Here is a 21,524-nt window from a genome sequence, read left to right as displayed (position 1 = left end):
CAGACACACAGACACAGACACACACACACACCTGCCCCGGACCCTCCCCTGCCGCTCTCTTTTCCCGATCTCACTCCCGCCTCCCCCAATCCGCTCCCATTCCTCCCCTGCATCCCTCTCGCCTCCCCTGCTCCCGCCTTTCCCGATCCCGCATGCGCATTCCTCCGTATCCCGCCTTTCCCGATCCCGCTGCTCCCCGACCCCGCCTTTCCCAGACCCGCTGCTTCTCGATCCCGCTGTTTCCCGATCCCGACCCTGCTGTTCCCGACACCGCTATTCCCGATCCCACCGTTCCCGGCCCTGCCTCCCTGTCCCCGGTCCCTCCCCACGCATGCGCAGCGGCGCGGGGCGGTGCCAGCAGAGCGGTGCGAGCGGCCCTGCAGGTGAGGTGGATCCGCGCCCCCGCCCCGCCCCGTCCGCGTCCCTCACAGCGCCCCGCGCCCTCCTCACGGCGCCCGGTGTCCCTCACAGTGCCCGGTGCCCCTCACAGTGCCCGGTGTCCCTCACAGTGCCCCGTGCCCCTCACAGTGCCCCGTGCCCCTCACAGCGCCCGGTGCCCCTCACAGCGCCCCGCGCCCTCCTCACAGGGCCCGGCCCCGCCGGGCGCCCCGGGCTGTGGGGCAGGCCCCCGCTCGCTGCTCGGCCTGGCCCCTCCGTTAAGGATTGAGACCCCGCCGCGGCCCCGCACGGCTCTCCGGGCTCCTCTTGCCGTCCCCGGGCAGTGCCCGTCACCGGCTGTGGCCGAGAACGGCCTGTGGTCCCCCGGGAGATGTGCGGTGACACAGCCCTTCTGCCCCCCGCTGCTGAATAGTCACAGAACCGAAGCACAGCAGAGCTCAGGCTGGTCTGGGGTTAAAAGGACCTTAAAGATCATCCCGTGCTACGTCCTGCCGTGGCCAGGGACACCTTCCACTTTCCCAGGGTGCCCCAAGCCCCGTTCAGCCTGGCCTTGAATACTTCCAGGGATGGGGCTGCCATCCCCTGAATCACAACCTCAAATGCTTTCAGTATAATAAATGATCTGTGTAGTTTTACTTTCACAAAGGCCCACAGCTGTCAGGGAGAGAGAGGTCCATGAATGACAGCGGGGCAGCGCAATGGAAACTGATTCTCAGCAGTGTCTGCACGTAGTGGTTGTGCCCCAGCTCTAATCGTCACTCAGTCACCCTGAAGAACGCAGCTCCGTCAGTCCCGCCTGAGGGATCTCCATGCATAGGTCAATCCACGCACTCAGTAGTAACTTTTAGATGTAGCTATTACTGCTTTTGGCTACAGACTGCCACTACACTCTGCAGTGGAATAACAAAAAAATATTAATGGTTACCTGATGTGTTAATAACCTAGACTTCAGTGTTTTCTCTTTGCACAGATCCCTTGCTTTTGCTTTTCTCAGAGATGTGTTTTTGGGAGTCCTTCACACCACTGAGCAACACCGAGCTTCACATCTGTGGAGGAATTAATCCCAAAATAATGTGTACAAAATAAAGTGTTTGCACTTTTGTATTGCTTGAAAGCATGTTCAGGTTGTGATTCAGGTGGTTGCTGCCCCTGGATCCCTGGAAGTGTCCAAGGCCAAGTTAGACAGGGCTTGGAGCACCTGGGACAGTGGAAGGTGTCCCTGCCCATGGCAGGGGTGGCACTGGATGGGCTTTAAGGTCCCTCCAGCCCAAACCAGTCTGGGATTCTGTGATTTTTCCATCTCTTGTTTCCATCAGTAGTTTATGTGAGACACAGAGAGTACCTGTATGTCTAAGGCAAGATGAAGTGAGAGAGAGAGAGACAGTCTGCAGGGCCAGCTGCTGTGAGGGTATCACCTCAGATACAATTAGCAATGTAGTCCTCTCTCATGATGTACTTGCTTGGCTGGACACATAAACAGACCCGAAAAGCGTTTCTTCCACATGTTTCAGTAAATATTTCAGTTCTTCATAAATCCAGTTTTACCGTTATGACTAATTTATTTTGTGTAATAGTAGTAAAATTATAAGTGTGAGGAGTTGTCTAGCAACTTGGAAATCTGACATGGAGAAGATAGTTGTCTCATAAATCAGAGCTTTCCTTTTTCAGCTAGATCTAGTTTAAGTGGTTCTACATTATTTTCCTAGGTGTGTAGTCACCTTTTGCATTGAAAGTCCATTGAATGAGCTATAAGTAACACCTGACACAGCTCTTCAGTTTTGGAACTGTCTTTTGAATTGAAATTTTCGTATTACTCTGCTGTCTTTACCTAACATTTCACTACATTTTGTCCTTTACTGGCAATTTTAGGTAACAGTGGAACCAACAGGAAAAGAGAGACTGTCAGAAGTAGAGATGATGACAGAGGACAGGGATCACAGGTGGGCTGCTGCTATGGGATCTCATTAAGCAGCTAAATATGTACATTTCTCCCACAACTGTAACACTGCTGGTAAAGTTGAGACCTGCCTAAGGCTTTGAGTCTGCTTTTGTGATTGATTTGTGGTGGTATAGCATTATGCTTCATGGACAGAAAAAAACTGTATCTGTATATATAAATTAGATATGTAAAATATCTAAAAGCAGAACTTAGAGAAAGTCTTCAATAACATGTATACAGTTGTAAAGTTACACAAAGCTAAAGCCTCGCCTGCAGAGTTTCAATACAAGCTGAAAATAAAGCAACATTCATTGATTTTTACGATCCAAACTATGAGAAGAGCAAAAAGCAAAAGGAGAAGCTGGAAATGCCCAAAGCCAGCTAGGAATCCAAGTTTGGATTACACAGGAATTACAAGGAATACACAGTTTGCATTAAATGAAAATGAATCTTATGTTTTAGTCAGCTTGAAGTTTTAGGATAATGTGATGTTTTGATTCTTTCTATGTATTGCTGAAAACAGTGCAGTGTAGGCAGTGGTCAGCCATTCTGATGAGGCAGTTTAGACACTTTTCCACCTGTCTAATCTGATAAACCTGTACCTAAGGTCACAGGACAGGTGGATTTGCTACGTCTGCTGTGAAGTAGCCATGAGGCAGCTCCTGCAGTGCAAGAGAAGCTGCCAGAAGCCCAGTGACCTGTTCTATTTACGTAAAATGCTTGTTGGTATCTTTAAATGGCAGTCATAGTTCAGCAGAATTTTCCAGAGGACTTGGGATTCTTCATTTTGTTGAAGCAGGAAAATGCCAAGCCTAGAGACATGAAGATTGCTAGTTTAGTCATTAGCATCCCACCTACTCTGTGTATTCTTTCCTTGGAAATAGCAAATTATTTCAGCCTGTTGGTTAATTCTCCCAAAAAGTCACCCTCAGTTAGCACAAAGCCTTGTCTTGCCTCAAGTACAGTGGCACGTCCTGTTTGAACAAATACGTTTGGCACTGGTGCCTGGAATTAGCCAAACTCTGCAGAACACTAGAAAAAAATTAGCTCCTCAGCTGAACAAAGTGTCATTAATAGTGAGGAATACAAATGTAGGAACAGATAAAGGGCTAGCCAGCAAAACTCTGACACCTACAAGTGGATACAGCAGAGCAGAGGCTTTTGCACCAGGAATCCAAACCCTCCAAGGATTAACCCCCCTCTGGAATCAAATAGGTAAATAGTGTTATATTACCCACATGGAAATAGAACTTAGGTATGTCAGTGACAGCTTCTCAAATGTGAACATTCAGAACTTCCCCCAAAGACTATGCTTATATTAAGAATTTAATTAATATTTATTAGTTATCTGAAGCTCCTCTTTGTTCTTTAGTCAACTAAAATGATGCCAGCTTCCTCCAGCTCCTCCTACAAAATGTTTTGCCAGATGCTCCATTTGTTAACACATTTTAGTGTGCTGATGCTTGGAAAATGCATGTATCCCTTTACTCATAACTCACAGATTCAGATTTCTAGAGCCACTTCTGTAGTGAGTGAACAATGTGAAACCAAGGAGTGCTGCCATGGGGCTGTTCCTGTTGTGTGAATTGACCCAGACCCGTAACCAAGGGCGACCCTCAAACCACAGCTGAAATGCAAAGAGCAGATTTATTTCACTGTACAATTTATATTTCATTCTAGCTGACCTCTGATTCTCTCTACTCCACATTTCCAATACAGATTCCTGCTGCAGGTCTGTCATTCCCAGGAAGTCTTCACTGTTCTGCTGGGGCTCTGCTTTCACCACCACCCAGGTGGCCCCGGGCAGGGCTGCTGCAGCAGTGCCACTGGACACCAGCTCTTGGCACTCTGGGAACCCACAAGGGTTAATTTTTGGGGCTTCTAAAGCTCCTGCTGGGGAAGCTGTGGCTGCTTGGCCCCTTTGTGGTTGAAACTTCTACCAACACACTAAAGAATGATGTGCAAAAGGGGGTTTTAGGCTCCACAATCTGTTCAGGTTTTTAAGTAGCCAAGGTACCTTAATAGCTTTTCCCAAATTGTGTACAAATCTTTTGAAGTCCCATTTTTTTTTCCCCCCACAAACTTAGAATCACAGAACACATCAGGTTGGATTTTAATTTTAAGTATACTTTGTTGCTAAATAATTGTGAGGTTTTTTAAATTAATCCCTAGCTTCATTAATGGAAGGGATGTTTGAACAAGACATGCAGGGAAGTGATGGGAATAGATGAAAGCCCTTTTTATCATTAGTTACTAATTAGTGCTTGAAATTGATTTTGAGATAAGACCTGTTTTTAAGATAGAATAAGATATTGTATCCTATTTTATTTACACTTTTTATTTATCTAGTATTTAGTTAAATCAACAAAATCTTTGGGCTGTAGTTGATTACATTTTTAGTTGATCACAGTTGATTATATTTATATGAACTTATTTTTGTTACCGTTTTGAGACATTACTTTTAATGCAGTTAATTTATACTTGCTAAAAATACTTCAGTGACATTCTGTGTTTTTACTGGGTAAGAAGAAATGTTTCGTGCAGAAAACAATGATAGGCCCAGGTAACAATGGAACATTTCTATCTAATTCTCTTTTCATGGCATTTCAAAACCAGTGTATCAGTTTAACTGTAATTAGTCTCACTTCAAAAATTGTCTCTGGGGCTCTGTGTTTGTGTTGTGCATGTAGACACGCACAAATAAATACCTGTTCACTTGTTGCTAATAGGAAATGTGAACAGGAAGAGCAGAGCTGGGAGAGTCAGTTATTAGAACATGAGGCTGCTGCGGCCTGTTTGCCTCAATCCCTTTAAAGGCCGGGGAGACGCAGAAAGCAGTTCAGGGATGATTATCTGCATAGTCCCCGAGGCACTCCCCGCACGGTTCAGGTTAAGAAAAGATCGTTGTTGGCTCCTCCCAGATTACCATCCCCGATCCGATTAGCCACAGGAAACACCAGGGGAATTCATTCAGCTTCTCTGTAAAACGTGACTGCCCTGCAGCGTGTTTCTTGTGGCTGATACTGCAGCAATGAAGGGATCAGCGCTCACTCATTCTTTTTGCAGGGTAACAGGTAAGGTGTTACACCGAAATTACTGAAACTATTAAAACTCATGTAAATTTACTATGGTTTTGACTATATTAGATGTACAAATCCTCTAACTTGCAGAGTTAATTTTTGAACTTGCAGTTGAGTGCTGTCAGAATGCTGACAATTACTGACAGTATTTCATTCTTCTGCGTGTAGTCAGTGTGATGAGTCTGAGAGTCTCTTGATAAACGTGATGTTTATGATCAAGGGTCTCAGAGCCAGTATTTTTGTTTGTAGAACAGTTAATATATTCACTTACGCCATCTCCTTGATGAATCTAGTAATTACTGCCTGCCAGCCTGTTCAAGGTAGTTTAAAATACCTTCTGTTAACCATTAGGTTAGCACTGCCACAGAAAGAGGTGATTTAAATAACATGGCTCAAGTCAATTGAGAGACTTGTCCACCAGTTTAGCTTGCAGTTTCTTGCTATTTATGTCAAAAATCTGTGAACAGCAAAGACTGAATCACCAAATCAGCACCTACATAATCTTTTAATGAATTATATTCTCTTGTCTCTTTTGTACATGAAAGAGATTAGAGTCCTTTGTAAATATCAAACTTGATGATTAAACGACATTCATCCTTTACTAAGACAGGTGGGGAATATTTTTTCCCAAAGAGGGTAAAAGACATGTAGAAATAACAAATCTGTTTTGGTTGTGGTTCCAGTGTGAAACCCCTGGAGTTTCACAGCAGCTGTAGTATCAGCCTGCTGTGTAAGTAGTGTATAACTAAACTAACTATATGAAAATTTGTTTACAATTTTACCTAGACTTCTCTCTGACCTTTATCCATGTGTTTATTTGCTTTTACAGTATTTTGGTGTTTGCTTACAGGTGGTAAATGTTTCAAATTTCAAATAATTGAGCTTTTTAAAGCACCTTGGGAATTGAGGTGTGTGCCTACTGAAAGATGTGTGCTCAGTGCTAAAACTGCCTTCCAGACCATGGTTAAATTGTAGCTTAAGCATTCATGAAATACCTGTTCCCAGTGAGCTTTTTCCCTTGTACAGGCATTAGCACAACAACCTTTGCATCATGTTTCATTAATCACAATAATCAAGTTTAGCAAAACCCTCAGTTATCATCATTTTTTACAAACCTTTAGAAATGCTTTGTTATTCCTGGCAATGTTAAAATTAGATAGTCTGTGGTAATTTAAAATGCATTTTCATTTAACAGTGCTTCCTGTACCAGTGACTAACCACGTCTCAGCCAGTTTAGAAGATTTTTTGCTAGAAACTCTCATGATCTGCCAATCTTAAAGCATCAGATTCAAAGCCTGAATTGAGAGACAAGGTTATAATTCAGTAGCTCTTAACCATTTCATTAAATATACCCAGTCCTCACTACACTATTCTATTTTTACTTAGTCTTAATCATCAGCGTTATCTTTAGTCATCTGCCTGAAACATCTCCATTAGTGTTGTTTACAGGATTTTGCATTTTGGCAGTGAAACTTCATCTCGCGTGATCCTATATTTAGACATTCCGTTGGCTTCTGTGGGACTGCTCACAAAAGCAAAGCTTCTCAAGTACTTGCAGAATTAGGCCACAGGAAATTTTAAAGGTGTCAGCCAAGTGCTTAGGCACTAGGCTACCCTCACCCCTACCTGCAGCGAGATCACTAAGTTCCTTTAAAAATTTGTCTGCTAGGTAGTCACTTACAGGTGACTGCAACAGGGAGAGAACAAATTCACTTTAGAAGATAATAAAACAGTAAAAATAATCTCAGAATTTCATGTGACAGGCCTAAGCATCAGCATTGCCTTTATTGTATGAATATATTTGAGGTTTAAAATAATTTTTCCCATATATTGATATTTTAAATGGAAAACTTACTATTTTTTTTTATGTTAATACATACAAGTAATCTTTTAAAGTGTGTGGTCTGCTGTGACATCCTTGTTTGCCAAAGCCACAGGAATTAAAGATTTGGGCCTCACTATTCGTGGATAGGTGCACAGGGGCGCAGTGGGGAGCCTTACAATGGGATTACTGTCCATGCTGCAGCTACACTGCCCTAACTGGAATCCTTCCAGCTGGGAATGCAAGCTCTTCTCTCTGTTTGAAAGCATGTTCTGAAGTAAAAGGTAGCTATTGCATTTATTAAATAACCATCCTCATTGCCAAGATAGTGAGACCAGCATCTTCTCACTTTTTGACTGTATAATTGTTTTCTGGCTGCTGCAATAATGGACATTACTCCTCTCATTTCAGTCAGGAGCAAAAATTCAGCCCAGCCACTGGAAGCCACTGGTTTCCAGATCCTGAAATACTAGAAAGGAATGTTTTTTTATGACAAAGCAGAGTTGTTCATTTGCAACGCCCACTGCTGGTTTGCTGGGTCCATCCTGCAGCCAGCTTCTGAGAGCCAGTGAGGGATGCTGCCTGTGGAAGGAGCAAGGACCTGCTCCGTAGGATCCCCGCTGTCCCAGCTGTCCTGCTGCCTGTGTGGCACTCTGCTGCTCCCCTGTGACCTTACAAAGAGCAGGGCCTTTATTCCAGAGGAAATGCCCGTGGGCAAGGGGCTTCACTGTTGAGGAGAAGGTGGATGCTGGGAGCGAGCTCATCCGCAGTGGCACGAGGTGCCCACACTGCATCCCCTGCAGGAAATGCACCCCTGCACATGTGCAGCAGCGAGTGGGGCACGACAGCTGTCGTGTTTCCAAATGCAACGCGTGAATCCATTGCAACAGGAGACAAAACTCCCTTCTGGTAGAAATTGTTCAGCTCAAAAGTGGAGGGAAAGAAAAGGCAACTCAGAACTGCATACAAACATCAAAGCACATATCAAACCCACACCTGGAGGGGACCTCTTGAAATACCCAGAGTGCTTGGCATGAGGATGCCAAGAGATTCCTTGGGCAGCGTGGTCCTGCTCTTGCCTTCTGCCAGCCGACAGCACAGGCACATTTCTGCAGTGTGGTGTAAGGAGCCGGGTGTTCCCGCTCCGCTGCCTGTGCTGGAACAGAGGTGGAACTGCACCGCAGGGAGACACCGTTCCTCTCACCCAGGGACCGGACAGAGACGGGACTCTACCGCAGGAGACACCGTTCCTCTCACTCGTTCAGGGAGGCGGGATTAAGGGCCAGCCTCTTTGCTGTCATGGCAATAGGGATGCAATAGGGAGGCAGAGATCAAGCAGCAGGGCTGATTAAGGCGATATCGTGATTGCCCCAAGGTACGTGACTCAGATCCTCAGGCAGCTCATGCCACCGCGACCTGGAACAGCGCTCCAGGCTGGGCTTTCGGCAGCTACCGAGCGTTCTCGAGATGTGCAAAATGCTGAAGAACGTCTTTAAAAAACAAGAATATCTGGTACAAAAGCAAAGCAGGAGAGAGCGCTGCTTTAACCTAAGCACTATTTTTACTTCTATCATCCTTTTTACTGGTGCAGGAACGTAATGCCCCTCTGTAGGAACATCAGCACTGACCTGTCCCAAATTACCACCTTACACTTCTCTGAGGGAGTGCAGTGTAACTCAGCGTAGTAATTTGTCACAATATTACTAACATTTTCTTCAGAAGTAAATATAAGGGAATTGGTCCCATTCATCACACTGAGCTGTCAGTCAAGTTTTGCAAACTGAAAGGCACAGACAAAATGTTCAGGTTGGTTGGGCAGCAGTTGGATTTGGTGTATAAGTGAAAGAAAATTGGTTAGACGACAAAGAAACACAGAACTCACCTCTGCACTGCAGCTTAGAATAATCTTGCTAATATTTTGTCATACTCTAGGTATATTCTCTTCTGCATTAACCTCCATCTCATCCCTTTCCAGTTAAGAGCTCTTATCAGCCTGATTCCTGGGAAAAAGAAGAAAAAAAAAGGAAAAAAAAATTCAGATCGAAATATAGATCCCTGATATTTAATTTTTTTATTATTTTATTTATTTTTTATCACTTGAGTACAAGGAAATAGGAGAGCTAAATAGTCGTTATGGTGGTGATTCTGCTGCCAGGATGATGAGATATGTTTTTCAACTGTTATCTGGACAAGCTATTAAGAATTCTGAAGAGAACTTTCTGAGAAATAGAAACCAATAATTTTTGTTAATTCAGCCTTGTTAACTCTAAGAAAGAAATTCTGGGGATAAAATGAAGTTCTTTCTTTAGGTTCAAAGTTTCCTCTGATAATGGAAGCCATCACTTACTGATTTCAAAATCCATTAAAAAAAAATAGAGGTTCTGGAACTTCTCAAAATAGAATGCAATTTTATGAAGGTACTTTATTAAAGGATTGACTTTTCAGAATACAGAGTGAGATGGTCAAATAGCTGAGTAGAAAATGCTCCACATAATCTTTTAATTTTTATTAAAGAGTATTCCTGATTCATATTCTTCTTAACGTACTTACATTAGAGATGCATTTCTAAGCACCTCTGAAGTTTCAGAAGGCTTTTGTCTTTCACTAACAAATGTAATTCTCATCCCTTCGAGAGGAGTAGTGCAGCTCTGTGAAAGGGTTCTTAATGTGGATCTGTGATCTGTTCCCACCATTAAGCATATTGAAAAGAACAGAGCTGCACTGGCTGACTTTGTGGAATAAAGTCCATTAGCATTGTTGGAAGAATAATTTATTCAAGTATGTGGTAGATAATGTAATATCTGAATGAATAAATTTTATTTAAATAGTTGCTACAAAAATAATTATGCAGAACTAGAGATAAAAGCTGAGCACTGAACAGTAAGCAGTTAGCACCACACAGGCCGGTTGTATCACCTAATCCCCACAGGAGTCTTCTATTTTTATATTTATTTTTTTAGCAAATCTGTATTTTAAAACCATATTTATGCTGCTGAATCCTAATACTGGTTTTGCAGACTTGGGAACCCAAGGTTTGTCTATTTAGCAAAGTTTCTGTAGTTAATGATACAGCAGAGATGTGCTTAGTTTGGTATAAACATTGCTCTTCTTTGTTATGCTTGCAGCTATTTTCCTATAGAGATAAGAGAAACAGAAGGGTGATCTTCTACTAAGTAAGAATTTCCACTCAAGAGCCTGCACAGGGTTTCTTTAAATATCACAGACTGATTACTGTGTTCATATTTACAGCTTGCTTTATCTTTCTGTTGGATAGAAGGCCTTCAGAGCAGGACCTACCTTGTATTAGAAGTAACAGCAGAGAAAAAAAATCTGTTGCTGCCTGGAGAGAGTCATGGGTTCAGTTTTCCTGTTAGAGGAGAATCAGGGCAGATGTGATTCCAAAGCCCAAGAGTGCAGGGAAGAGAGCAGCAAGGGCCATGGATTGTAGACAATCTGTCTGTCAAGTACCAGCCCATGCCTGACTGCCCAAATCTTCAATGACTCCATGACCAGGAGCATGTGGCTTTATTCTACCTTTTTTGAGCTTCTCTTGTAGGTTTTCAGTGATTATTTTATTGCTCCAACAGGTACTGCAGTGGCTGCGGGAGTTTTGCTGCAAAATGAGCAACCATACTCCTCACTGATAGAGAGCAGTGTGTATCTGGCAAATATGAGTTCAGGTAAGAATTTGGCTCTCATATGCCATTCATAATAAATGCTTAGAACAATTCTGGGTTAAAAAAAAAAAAAAAAAAAAAAACCTACAAAATTTTTAAAAACCCAGAAATATTATCCATGTTTATAAACTTAAAATGTCTCTAACAAAACCGAACTGCATTATTTCATCAACATATCATGGTTATAATGTGTTGATCTTTTCTGTAATTTTCATTTTGTCAGATCTCTTAATAGAAGAAACTATGCAATTTTCAAATTATTTAAAGTTGTACAGGATGCAATTCTTTCTTATAATTTTGGGTGAGTGTTTGTTTGCAAAGCTGCTAGATTCAGTAGGAAAATAATGACGTTGAGCATTTTATCTTCCTCGCTTCTGTCTCCACTATCATTTGATACATACTGACAAGTTTCTGGGAAGAGAAAGAGAAAAATAATTAAATACAAGAAAGTAATGTAGTTAATTAGAAAATATTTTTCACATTCCTTCAATACAGGTAGCACTTGAAATGGCCTTTTTCATTTCCTTTCTCTTCCACACAACCCCCAAAATAAAAGCATATTTACATGTTTCCTCACCTGTTGATAACAGCTCCACTGATGAATGACAAGTCAAGGTTTTGCACATATTCCTTTCCTCACACAATATCACTGCTAATATTTCAGGCCTGGTACCCACAGCAAACATTGCCATGTCTCTGTAAGAGCTGGGGAGCAGCAGTCAGAGTTCAGGCGCTCAGTTCCTGATCAGTGCCTGGAAGAAGCAGATTTTTGCCTGGTGAATTTGTCACAAAAGGGAACTTCCTCTTATGCAAATTCCTCTGTACAAGTTACTGGTTTTGTGGTACAAGAAAAAACACAAATGTGTTTTAGGAAAATGCAATGGGATTAATTTGTCTATTGACAAATTAAAGTGAATTTTCTTGATTTCCCCAGCCTTCCCCTTTCAGTGCAGTCTGATGCACAGACATTGGGATGACAGAGGCTTTTTACATCACTATAATCCATTCTGTGCACAGTAGCTTTTTCAAGTGCTGCAATCTTTCTGGCCACCTCATTCTCCTGCTCAGCACACTGGAAGCAAAGTGGGAGGCAATTTGCCACCTCATACCTACCTTCAAAAGCCTGAAGCACTCAGCTGACACACGTTCTCCTCCTCGTGATCTGCTTTCTGTCAGGCTGCAGGGTTAACAGCTTTGCTTAATGAAAAAGCTGTGCCCTGGAAAAAAAAATCCCAGCCTTTTGTTTTGGATAACAAATTGTGTTTTGTTAGAAGATGTGAATGGTCCAGGCAAACAGTCTACAATTCATCATGTACTGAAGCATTTCAGCAGGAACACACTAATCCCAGTCATTACACAGCTAATGATGCATTTTGGAGCAGCGAAGTGGAGGAGGAGAGGTGGCTGTGGAATGAAGAACCAAGAGGTGGGGGAGTATAATGTGCTTCCTTACAGATCTCTCAGGAGGCAGAGCCTCCAGCTACATCTTGATTGTTCTGTTGAATGGAGTATTTTGTGTCTTAGCGAGTTCTGAATGCCTATTATTGAGCAGGAACTAAATACTCCCATTGTTTGTGACAAACATTTTGGTTGTTCCCAGCGCGTTTTGAAAATTACCTACTTGACAAGCAACTATTTTCATCAAGCGGTGGAACAGTTTGTCCCGAGCAGACGCAATCCCTGTGGAAAGGAGCAGCCCGGGGCTGGTTGGCAGCAGCGCCTGCATCCTCCGTTACCATGGTGACAGCTCAGCCCGGGGACCAGCTGCCGAGCGTGCTCGGGGATGCTCCGCTCCGCTCCCGCAACTTCAGCTCTGAGCAACTTCCCTTGCGCTCAGAGTGCCCCGGGCAGCGGCGCCGGGCGGAGCTGGGGCCGCGCAGCCATGCAGCCTTCCCCCCGCAGGCCCTCGGCCGTCAGCATCTTTAGCCATTTCTTCCAGGGGCGGAGGCATTCCTCCTCCGATCCCCTTCTCCGCCTCAGCCAGCGGCGCCGCAGCTCCGTGGTGGAGCTGCTCTCCTCGTCCACGCACCGGGTCATGGTGGCTCTGTCGTCGCTCAGCCCCGAGGAGCTAGATGCAACTTTTCCTGAAAAAAAAAGTAAAGTACTTTTCATTGAGACTGTTGGCAGTTCTGGGTATTTTCTCGGTATTACTATACTTTTGTTCTGTTAACTGTACTTTTTATGTGTGGATAATATAGTGGGGTTTAATTTTCTTCTTGTATTTTGTATATTCTCTTTTGTTCACTGATTCCTTATTCAGGCCTTAATACATGCTTTTTACTCTATCAGCTCAGTTGTAAACAACAGGTAAAACAGAAGTACATATTCATGCATATTCCAAGGACATGGTTAACTATATTGATTTCAGGTTGAAGAGGACTGTGACTTTTTTCAGCTGCGAAGGATGTCACTAATCTCTCACTTCATCAGAAAAAATAACTGTAATGCAAGCAATTTTTTCCCCTCAGAATCCTTCCTTGAACAACGAGCCTGAAATACATATCGCGCGTATTTCTGGTGTTTGTGACTCTGTCATACGGCTGAAGTGGTATTTTTCAGCGAGCTCCTGGCTAACGTGGCTCTGCCTGTGTCGCAGGGAGCTCGAGGCGCCCCACGGCCAAGTACACGAAGGTGGGGGAGCGGCTGCGCCACGTCATCCCCGGGCACATGCAGTGCTCCATGGCCTGCGGCGGCCGCGCCTGCAAGTACGAGAACCCCGCGCGCTGGGCCGAGCACGAGCAGGCCATCAAGGGGCTCTACTCCTCCTGGTGAGCAGCTCAACGCGGCAGAATAGCTGGGCTTTCTAAAAATCGGCTGCTAAGTGCAAAACATAACGAGAATTTGATCTGGAATTAGAACCTGACGTAGTGGCTGTCGTACACAGCCCAGGAAAGAACAGTGAAAGGTTCCTGTTGTCTGACAGTGGGTTTGGTTCACATCCAAAAGAATAAATACCTGTCTGTCATGAATTATTAAAAAGCTGTTCTGGGCTACTAAGGATTAGGATGCAAATGAATTAAGTATGTTAATAATAAAATTGAAAAGTAAAAGCATTTCCTGCAGATGAAATAATGTGGGCGTCTGTTCAGAAGGTTTAAGCAGCATTTGCAAACCTTAAAGGGACAGACAGGGATCTGGGTCCAAATTTCTATTCAAAGGAATTTTTGCTTATGTCCTGGCATTTAACCAGTTCCAATAATTGTCTTTTGATAATGTTCCACCTGTATCAGTTTAATAGGATTTATCACTAACACTGTGGCATAGTAGGATTTTTAAAAGTAATTTCTAATTAATCACCAAGGTATTTCTTTCTTGAATATAATGGTATTCTTATTTTGGAAGACTCATACCCAGGAAAATATTAATGATAACATTATTATTTACTTTTCTAATTTCTCAGGATAACAGATAACATCCTGGCTATGGCTCGACCCTCAACAGAATTAATTGAAAAGTACAACATTATTGAGCAGTTTGAAAGGTAACAAATTCAGTCAATTTATTTATTGTAAGTATTGCTGGTGTAATTCCTGATCCATTTTCTCTTTCAACATAGATTTGGATTGTTGATAAAGATCCTTTCATTTTAACACTCTACAGGTAAAGATTTATTCTCCACTAAGAATAAATATGTGTTTCAGAAAATAAGGGACAATGAGATTTTGGCTGCCTGTAATACTTTGACTCATCTATTTCTTTCTTAAGATGTGGCATAAAAACCATAATTAACCTTCAGCGTCCTGGGGAGCACGCGAGTTGTGGGAACCCCCTGGAGCAGGAGAGCGGCTTCACCTACCTTCCTGAAGCCTTTATGGAGGCTGGCAGTAAGTTCCTTCCTGCTGTTGTTCCTCATTAATTATTGACTTTGGCATTTAAGGATATTTTTACTTGAATTCCTGTGAGTTAAACACAGCTATGTAGGAAACATTGCACAAAACGTGAAAGCTGGCAAATACAATGAAGAGCAAATAACACAATATTGAAGATTGTGTATTATACAGAGAGAGATGGAGGGTTTGTGTTCAGGTGGTTCTAAAGGAAGGACAACAGTTCTCTTTTTCTTCTTCTTCTTTTCTTTTTCACAAATTCTGGTACAATTTTGTCTTCTTACCTAGACTATAAAAGGTTATTTCATGTAAGGACACTGCTCCTGACAGTATTTTTGTATTTTCATGTTATGGTCTGAAGAGACAAAGTGCCTCTCTGTAAAAACCAGCTGCTAACTGAAGAAGTGCTTTTATTTCTGAAAAGAAAAAATTGCCCTCTTTCTATAAACAGCTGAGTAATTTTGCATGAATCACTGTTTTATTACCTCTTTTACATTCTAGCTAAACTTGAGTTTGACAAATTTTTGCTAGCTTCATGTATCTATCAAGTTTTAATAGGAAGCATGCACTGAAATGGGAAAATAATCTCTTGCAAACAAGATGTAGTCAAATTTTAAGCTCCATTATGCAAGTTTAGTACTATAATTTCTTATTAGTAATTTCTCCTCTGCAAATAGTACTACACCTTTCACATTTGGTGTGGCAGAAAATCACTGTCTCTCTTTTTATTTCAGTTTATTTTTATAATTTTGGATGGAAGGATTACGGAGTGGCATCTCTCACGACTATCCTTGACATGGTAAAGGTGATGTCCTTCGCCCTGCAGGAGGGGAGGGTGGCTGTTCACTGCCACGCAGGACTTGGGAGGACAGGTATGTGCCCCGTGCAGGAGCAGCACCAGAGTTCCTCTAGAAACTCCATCTCTGGTTATAAACCAGTAATAACTGGGCTAGATTCAGTGTCATTGCAAGATGGACCTCTATAAAATGGTTAAAATTGCTAAACTACTGTGTCCAAATGTCCTCAACGGCTAGAGAAGATCAGTTTTAGTATATTAAAATGAAAAACCTGTAAGATAGAGAATTTTTAAATCTGTATAATTGTTCCATTACATTCAAATGTGACAGCTGCTTTTGGAGGGGAAAAATTCCCTTGGTACACTTTCATTGTCCAGTATTTATAACATGTTCACAAACCTGCCACTCTCTGTTGGATCAGGTAGATTTGGTAGAGCACCTAAAATTTCACTGACTTTTTTCAAGTCCTTTTTCGTTGTGCCCTTCCCATAGAAGCCCCCATTGCTCCCATGTTTGTTAATGGTGGAACTCCTGGAAAGGCCGTGGGGAGCTGCCACTGCAGTGCAGTGAGCAGAGCTTCACTGTCTTGTGCTTCTTCACAGAAAATTACATTTAAGTGATAGCATCACATAATAGAGGACACTCTGTCTTCACCTACATTAATTTCTATCCCATATTTCCACTGAGTCTGACAGTTCCTTCACTAATCCTGTCTTTGTATTTTCCAGGTGTTCTAATAGCTTGCTACTTAGTTTTTGCCACCAGAATGAGTGCTGACCAAGCGATTCTGTTTGTCAGAGCCAAAAGGCCCAATTCCATCCAGACCCGGGGGCAGCTGCTGTGTGTCAGGGAGTTTTCCCAGTTCCTGGTCCCTCTCCGCAATGTCTTCGCGTGCTGTGAGCCCAAGGCACATGCGGTCACCCTGTCCCAGTACCTGACCCGCCAGAGGCACCTGCTCCATGGCTACGAGAGCAGGCACCTCAAGCATGTGCCAAAACTCATCCACCTGGTGTGCAAGCTGCTGCTGGACCTGGCTGAGAACAGACAGGTGGTAGAGGCGGAGCTGCTGGACATCCCAGACCTCTCAGCTGAGATTGAGAAGACCGTGTCCCAGCTGTCATCCACGGAGCTCGAGCGGGAGCTGGCCAGGCACGACAGCGACACGTCGGACTCGTCCAACACCTACTCCTCTGCTCTCGACAGCCAGGACTCACACTCCTCCCTGGGATACGAATGTGACGCTTTCTGTAAAAGAAGGAATGTCGAATTCCTTCAGCCTCTTACTCATCTGAGAAGGCGTCTGAGCTACAGTGAGTCAGACCTAAGGAGAACTGAGTTTCTTTTGGAACAGGATGACACTGCCTGGACAGTGCCTGCTCAGATCTTAGTGAACAACAAACCCAAGCAGAATAGTGGGGAGGAATGTTCTGCCACAGGTGAGGCAAAGCCACAGCTGGAGTTAAACAAAGAAGCATTAGTGCGTAACACGTGCATGTTCTGGAGTCAAGAGAGATTTAGTTTGGATGGACGTAGGGGTGGCTCCTATCACAGAAAGAGCTCTACCAAAGAAGTACAACGCAGCAGGACCTTTTCCTCAGACCTCGCGTCCATGCACGATCCCAAGGAACCTGGGATGGCAAGGCACAGCTTTGCCAATGAGACTGCTCACAGGAAGGACCACAAGACCAATATATATGGCAGGAGAGTCTATCTCTCCGAGGACTCTGACTCTTCTTCCTCTTCCAAAGTGAACTTTTCCATTGGATATGAAAGCGAGAGTAGCAGAGAGCTGTCAGAGACAATTCCACACATTGTTCTGCAGTCAGAGTTAAGTTTGGAAGCCCGAAGACTTTTGGCAGCCAAAGCACTTGCAGATATAAATGAATTTCTGGGAGAGGATGAAGTGAAGCAGAAGGTAGAAATGTGGCAGGTAATTTTTAACTCAAATCCATGGTATGGGCTCTGCATATTTCACCTCAGTGAATGCCTGGAATGGCAAAAATGCCACGTGGAGCTTTGAAATGGCACAATGGGATAGCAGTTTATAGGAGGTCTGGGTTCAGGTCTTTCACAGGCTGGCAAGATACACCTACACGTTCTGGTCTACAGCAGGAGGGTGGAGGTTCTGGTTATGTTCACTTTCCTAACTGGGTGAAATTGATGCCATTATTTCTGGCTGCTGGTGGCACAGAAATAGTACAGGTTTAAAGGTCTGAGTTGGTTTTCATCAGTGTTTTCTCAGAACTAATCAGAGGATTTGTGAGTAAAAGAAAAATAATTTAGTAGAAACTTAATTGCTTATCGTCAAACCCAAATCCTCTTAGCAACATTTGATTTGAAGTTGTGATGCAAAGCTGGTTTATGTATTCCAGTGGAATACTGGGAGGTTCTCAGCTGCCCTGCTGCTGTCATCCTTCTGTTTGAATGAATCACTTGTATTACTGCTGATTAATGTTGATACTTTGCAAAAAAATACAATTTTTTTTGATAACTCTTTTCTTGTTGGAACATAAGAGCCAAATACTGCTACAATCAAGGAGAATGTTGGCAAAGGTATATAGATGATGCATTTTCAGTTTTGTTTTTTTTTAATTTTTTTTTGTTGTTGTTTTTTGTTTGTTTGTTTTTGTTTGGGTTTTTTGTTTTTGTTTTAAGAAAGAACTGAATTCTCAAGATGGAGCTTGGGATAAAATCTGCACCGAGAGAGATCCTTTTATCCTCTGCAGCTTGATGTGGTCATGGATAGAGCAGCTGAAAGAACCTATTATATCCAAGGATGATATTGACATGCTGGCAAAAAACGGCACAAAATCTCAGGATGCACTCTACTTGCTGAGAAAGGTACATATTGGATCTGACAATTCATTCTTTCACTTTAGGCAAGGGCTACACTTTAAAAAAGCCATTTCATTCTCTTTTAAATTCAGAATGAGAATTCATTCTGCATCAAATTACGTGACTTGTCTGGGTATCTCTAGGTATCTTCTAGTCCAAGTGTCTTGCTCAAAACAGAGTTACCTAGAGCAGGCTACCTGTGTGACAAATGCTCCAGCCCCTTAATTAAGGTGGAAAAGAGTTGGGAAAGAACAGCCACAAAGATTGTCCCTCCCTTTCTTCCTCCTTGCTAGCACTGCTCAGGTGTCTCTCTGCCAGCTTCCAGTGGTGACGGAGACTTGGAAGGACAGAGAGAGGTACAGGATGGGGAAAGAAGCCCTGAACATGCACAGCATTTTGGGCTGAAAAGATCAAATCTCACCTTTCCTGTGCCAATTCACAGGAAGGCTGCTGTTTGTGGAGGGAATCTTGAAATTCCCAGAAATAACAAGGAATTCCCAGAGTAGTTGTGGCACTCAGGAGAAGAGTTTTCCCATCATGACTGAAATAATTATGCAGAGGCTCTTTGGGCTGGTGGGAATTCCCCACCAACTCCTGCACATGAAGGTTTCAGCACAGGAAGGCACAACGTGGTGTTTAAACAGCAGTTAACACAATCTGAGTGCTAAACTGCTTTTTATGGAAATATTTCTTCTGTTGAGCTGCTGTTCCTTTTCTCCACCAGGAGCAGTGTCAGACCATCCTTTGTATTTTACACTGTGTGGTGAAACTGCAAGTGCTGCCAGCTGACGTGGAGGAGGCCGTACTTGCTCGTGCTATTAAAGCTTTCACCAAGGCAAGTAATCCCAAATAACTATCCAAGATATTGTATTTACTTGGTTTAAATCATGAAGGGTTAATCAGTCAACAGAGGGAGGCCTCCATGAGAAAGGCTACAATAATTCCTTCATGCTTCAGCGTGAAACTTATTTATTTCAGAATTTACATTTTATTATAATCACATACATAAAGGGTTGCAAATGTTCTCAACAAAATTAAATTTTGTCATTACAGCCTTAATCCTGGAGTCTCATTTTTCTCTTTCTGGACCACTGCCAGTTCATGGACGTCTTCAAATTAGGGAAAAGATAATTTTACAGGGTGACACTGACTAATCACCTAGAGTAGCTTACCAAAGGCTGTGGTAGATTCTGTACCCTGTGATTCAGATTAAATAATTTTCTGAAATTGCACAGCAAGTCAGTTCTGTTCCAGGCCTGTACCACAGGATGCGAGTAACTAATTTCTGCTTTGGGCTCATTCAGTAACAGTGACAGGTGAAGCTATTGCTCAGCTCATTTCTTCTCAGATTCAGTCAATGAAATCTGAGCTTGAACAGAATGTTCACCGTGCTGCTTCCTCATCTCTTGTAAATCTGCCTGTTAAAATAATCACCACATTTCTCCTTCTCCTTCTATTTTAATGTCTAGCTAGCATAAAACTGAAAACACTTAGCATTAAGCATTCCATCAAAAACACATATTTTCTTAGATAAATCTCAAAGCTTTTTTAAAATTTAATGTTGTGCATCTAATTTGCATTTTGCTGTATGACATCTCTTTAACAACTGTACTGAAACTTCTCTCTTTTATTAGACAAGCTTCAATTCTGAGGATGGGCCATATGTTTACAATACCTTGAAAACTGTATTTAAACAAGCACTGGAAGAAAAAAGGAAAAGGATTAAAGAAGGAACAGAGAATCCTTCTTGATTTCTACACAGCTCTGCCGAAGCATTAGATGGGCTTACCAAATTATTTTGCATTTTCCAGCTACTGTATTTAGTGCTACCTGGCATGATCTACTTAACTTTAGGTAATAGAAGTTATTAACAAATCATTTTATTTTTTTAGAGGGAGGTTTAGTGGCAGTTGTTCAGTCTACATAGTTTTAAAGAATGGCTCCATGTGACCATTCTCTGTAGCTTTTTGTTTCAGGTACTGTTCTTTTTTGTTGTGAAGGGTTCTCCAGTTCTCAGATGTGTTTATTGATTTGGAAACCTCTGTTATTGTCAAGAAACATTATTGTCAAGTTATATGACTGCCATAAGTTCAGTGCCATGATCCCCAAAGGTTTAATTGATTAATATTTATGTGTTACATATGTTTACATTAATGATATTTGATTTTACTTTGCAGAAAATAAATATTGACTGAACCTGTGAAACTGCTTTTCCTTTCAGAAATTTTGAAGTAAGACCAACAGTAATAACGGAGTGATTAACAGATCTTGAGATCTGTTATTGACAGCAGATAGTATTTTCCTTCAGATCTCTTAAATAATAACCAAAGTATTTCTAGAAGGTGTTGCAGGAGAGAAATGCACTGTGTTGAGCAGTAGTCATCAAACCCTAATTTAGGCTTTTTTTGGCTGAGAAAGCTTCAAACTGTTTTTAATAGAAAATTGATTGAGGCATTTAAAGTGCTTTGAATGAGAGTAGAATTTTACTTCATTAGCTAAGCTAAGCTTACTTTAAGTGAAAAAACACTTCACCATGAAATCTTCATAAGGATATGACTCTGTCCATACTTACATCCAGCAAATAGTTACATGAAGAATGTGATATAATCATACTAAAAATTAAACAAAACCTTACTAGCTGCAATACACTTTGCCGAGGCATCTTTATCTAGTAAAACACAAACAGCTGGGCCATCATCCTAACACAGTTCTGGGTTCCAGCCTTAGGACCTGGACTGGAATGCCAGTGTGCAGAATGAGCAGTTCATCAAGTTAGATGATTTAAATAGTTAAACAAGAATCTATCCTTTTCCAAAATATTTTTATTTGTTTCTGTAAATGACTAACATTTAGAGTTAAAAATAGACCAGTTTGAAATACAGGTAATTTATATATGTCTCAACTGTTGGATGATTTTCTATCAAATTCAAATTAAAACAGCTACTTCAGCAGAATCATCTTAAAATAGACACACTTGAAAATATCACATGTGAATCACAAACACAAATCCAGCTTTGCAAAGAGGCAAGGCAACACAACAGGCAGTTCTGTGTTAGCATCAGCACAGGTATTTGAGCAGGCAGGCTCAAATAAATACCATCTTCTAATCCACTAAATGCCTCTTCTTCAGTGCCTGCTCTGGTGCTCT

At 42.2% G+C, this 21,524-nt stretch overlaps 1 protein-coding gene across 3 annotated transcripts; it reads left to right on the top strand.

Moving 5' to 3' along the window:
- Positions 1-313: 313 nt before the first annotated feature.
- On the top strand, positions 314-20,597 carry PTPDC1 (protein tyrosine phosphatase domain containing 1). Of its 3 annotated transcripts, none has more exons than XM_041399608.1 (10): positions 314-383; positions 10,828-10,920; positions 13,514-13,685; positions 14,318-14,398; positions 14,623-14,741; positions 15,479-15,616; positions 16,270-17,471; positions 18,197-18,382; positions 19,101-19,211; positions 20,011-20,597. In XM_041399608.1, the coding sequence occupies exons 1-10, from the start codon at positions 332-334 to the stop codon at positions 20,125-20,127; spliced, it is 2,271 nt and encodes a 756-aa protein (XP_041255542.1). In that variant the 5' UTR covers positions 314-331; the 3' UTR covers positions 20,128-20,597. The 3 variants fall into 3 exon arrangements, with proteins under 3 accessions (XP_041255542.1, XP_041255543.1, XP_041255545.1); XM_041399609.1 differs by lacking the exon at positions 314-383 and adding an exon at positions 2,271-2,339; XM_041399611.1 differs by lacking the exons at positions 314-383; positions 10,828-10,920 and adding an exon at positions 12,745-13,013.
- The last annotated feature ends 927 nt before the right edge of the window (positions 20,598-21,524 follow it).

This window comes from Onychostruthus taczanowskii, unplaced genomic scaffold, assembly GCF_017590055.1.
Source record: "Onychostruthus taczanowskii isolate IOZ18803 unplaced genomic scaffold, ASM1759005v1 scaffold166, whole genome shotgun sequence".
Lineage (NCBI taxonomy): Eukaryota > Metazoa > Chordata > Aves > Passeriformes > Passeridae > Onychostruthus > Onychostruthus taczanowskii.
This window is presented reverse-complemented; position numbering and strand designations above follow the sequence as displayed.

Excerpts from the sequence above, each read along its gene's own strand:
- PTPDC1 (XM_041399611.1), top strand. The coding sequence starts at position 12,800 with ATGCAGCCTTCCCCCCGCAGGCCCTCGGCCGTCAGCATCTTTAGCCAT. Across the intron at positions 14,399-14,622 it reads ATTATTGAGCAGTTTGAAAG|ATGTGGCATAAAAACCATAA; the intron begins GTAACAAATTCA and ends TTCTTTCTTAAG. Across the intron at positions 19,212-20,010 it reads CTATTAAAGCTTTCACCAAG|ACAAGCTTCAATTCTGAGGA; the intron begins GCAAGTAATCCC and ends CTCTTTTATTAG.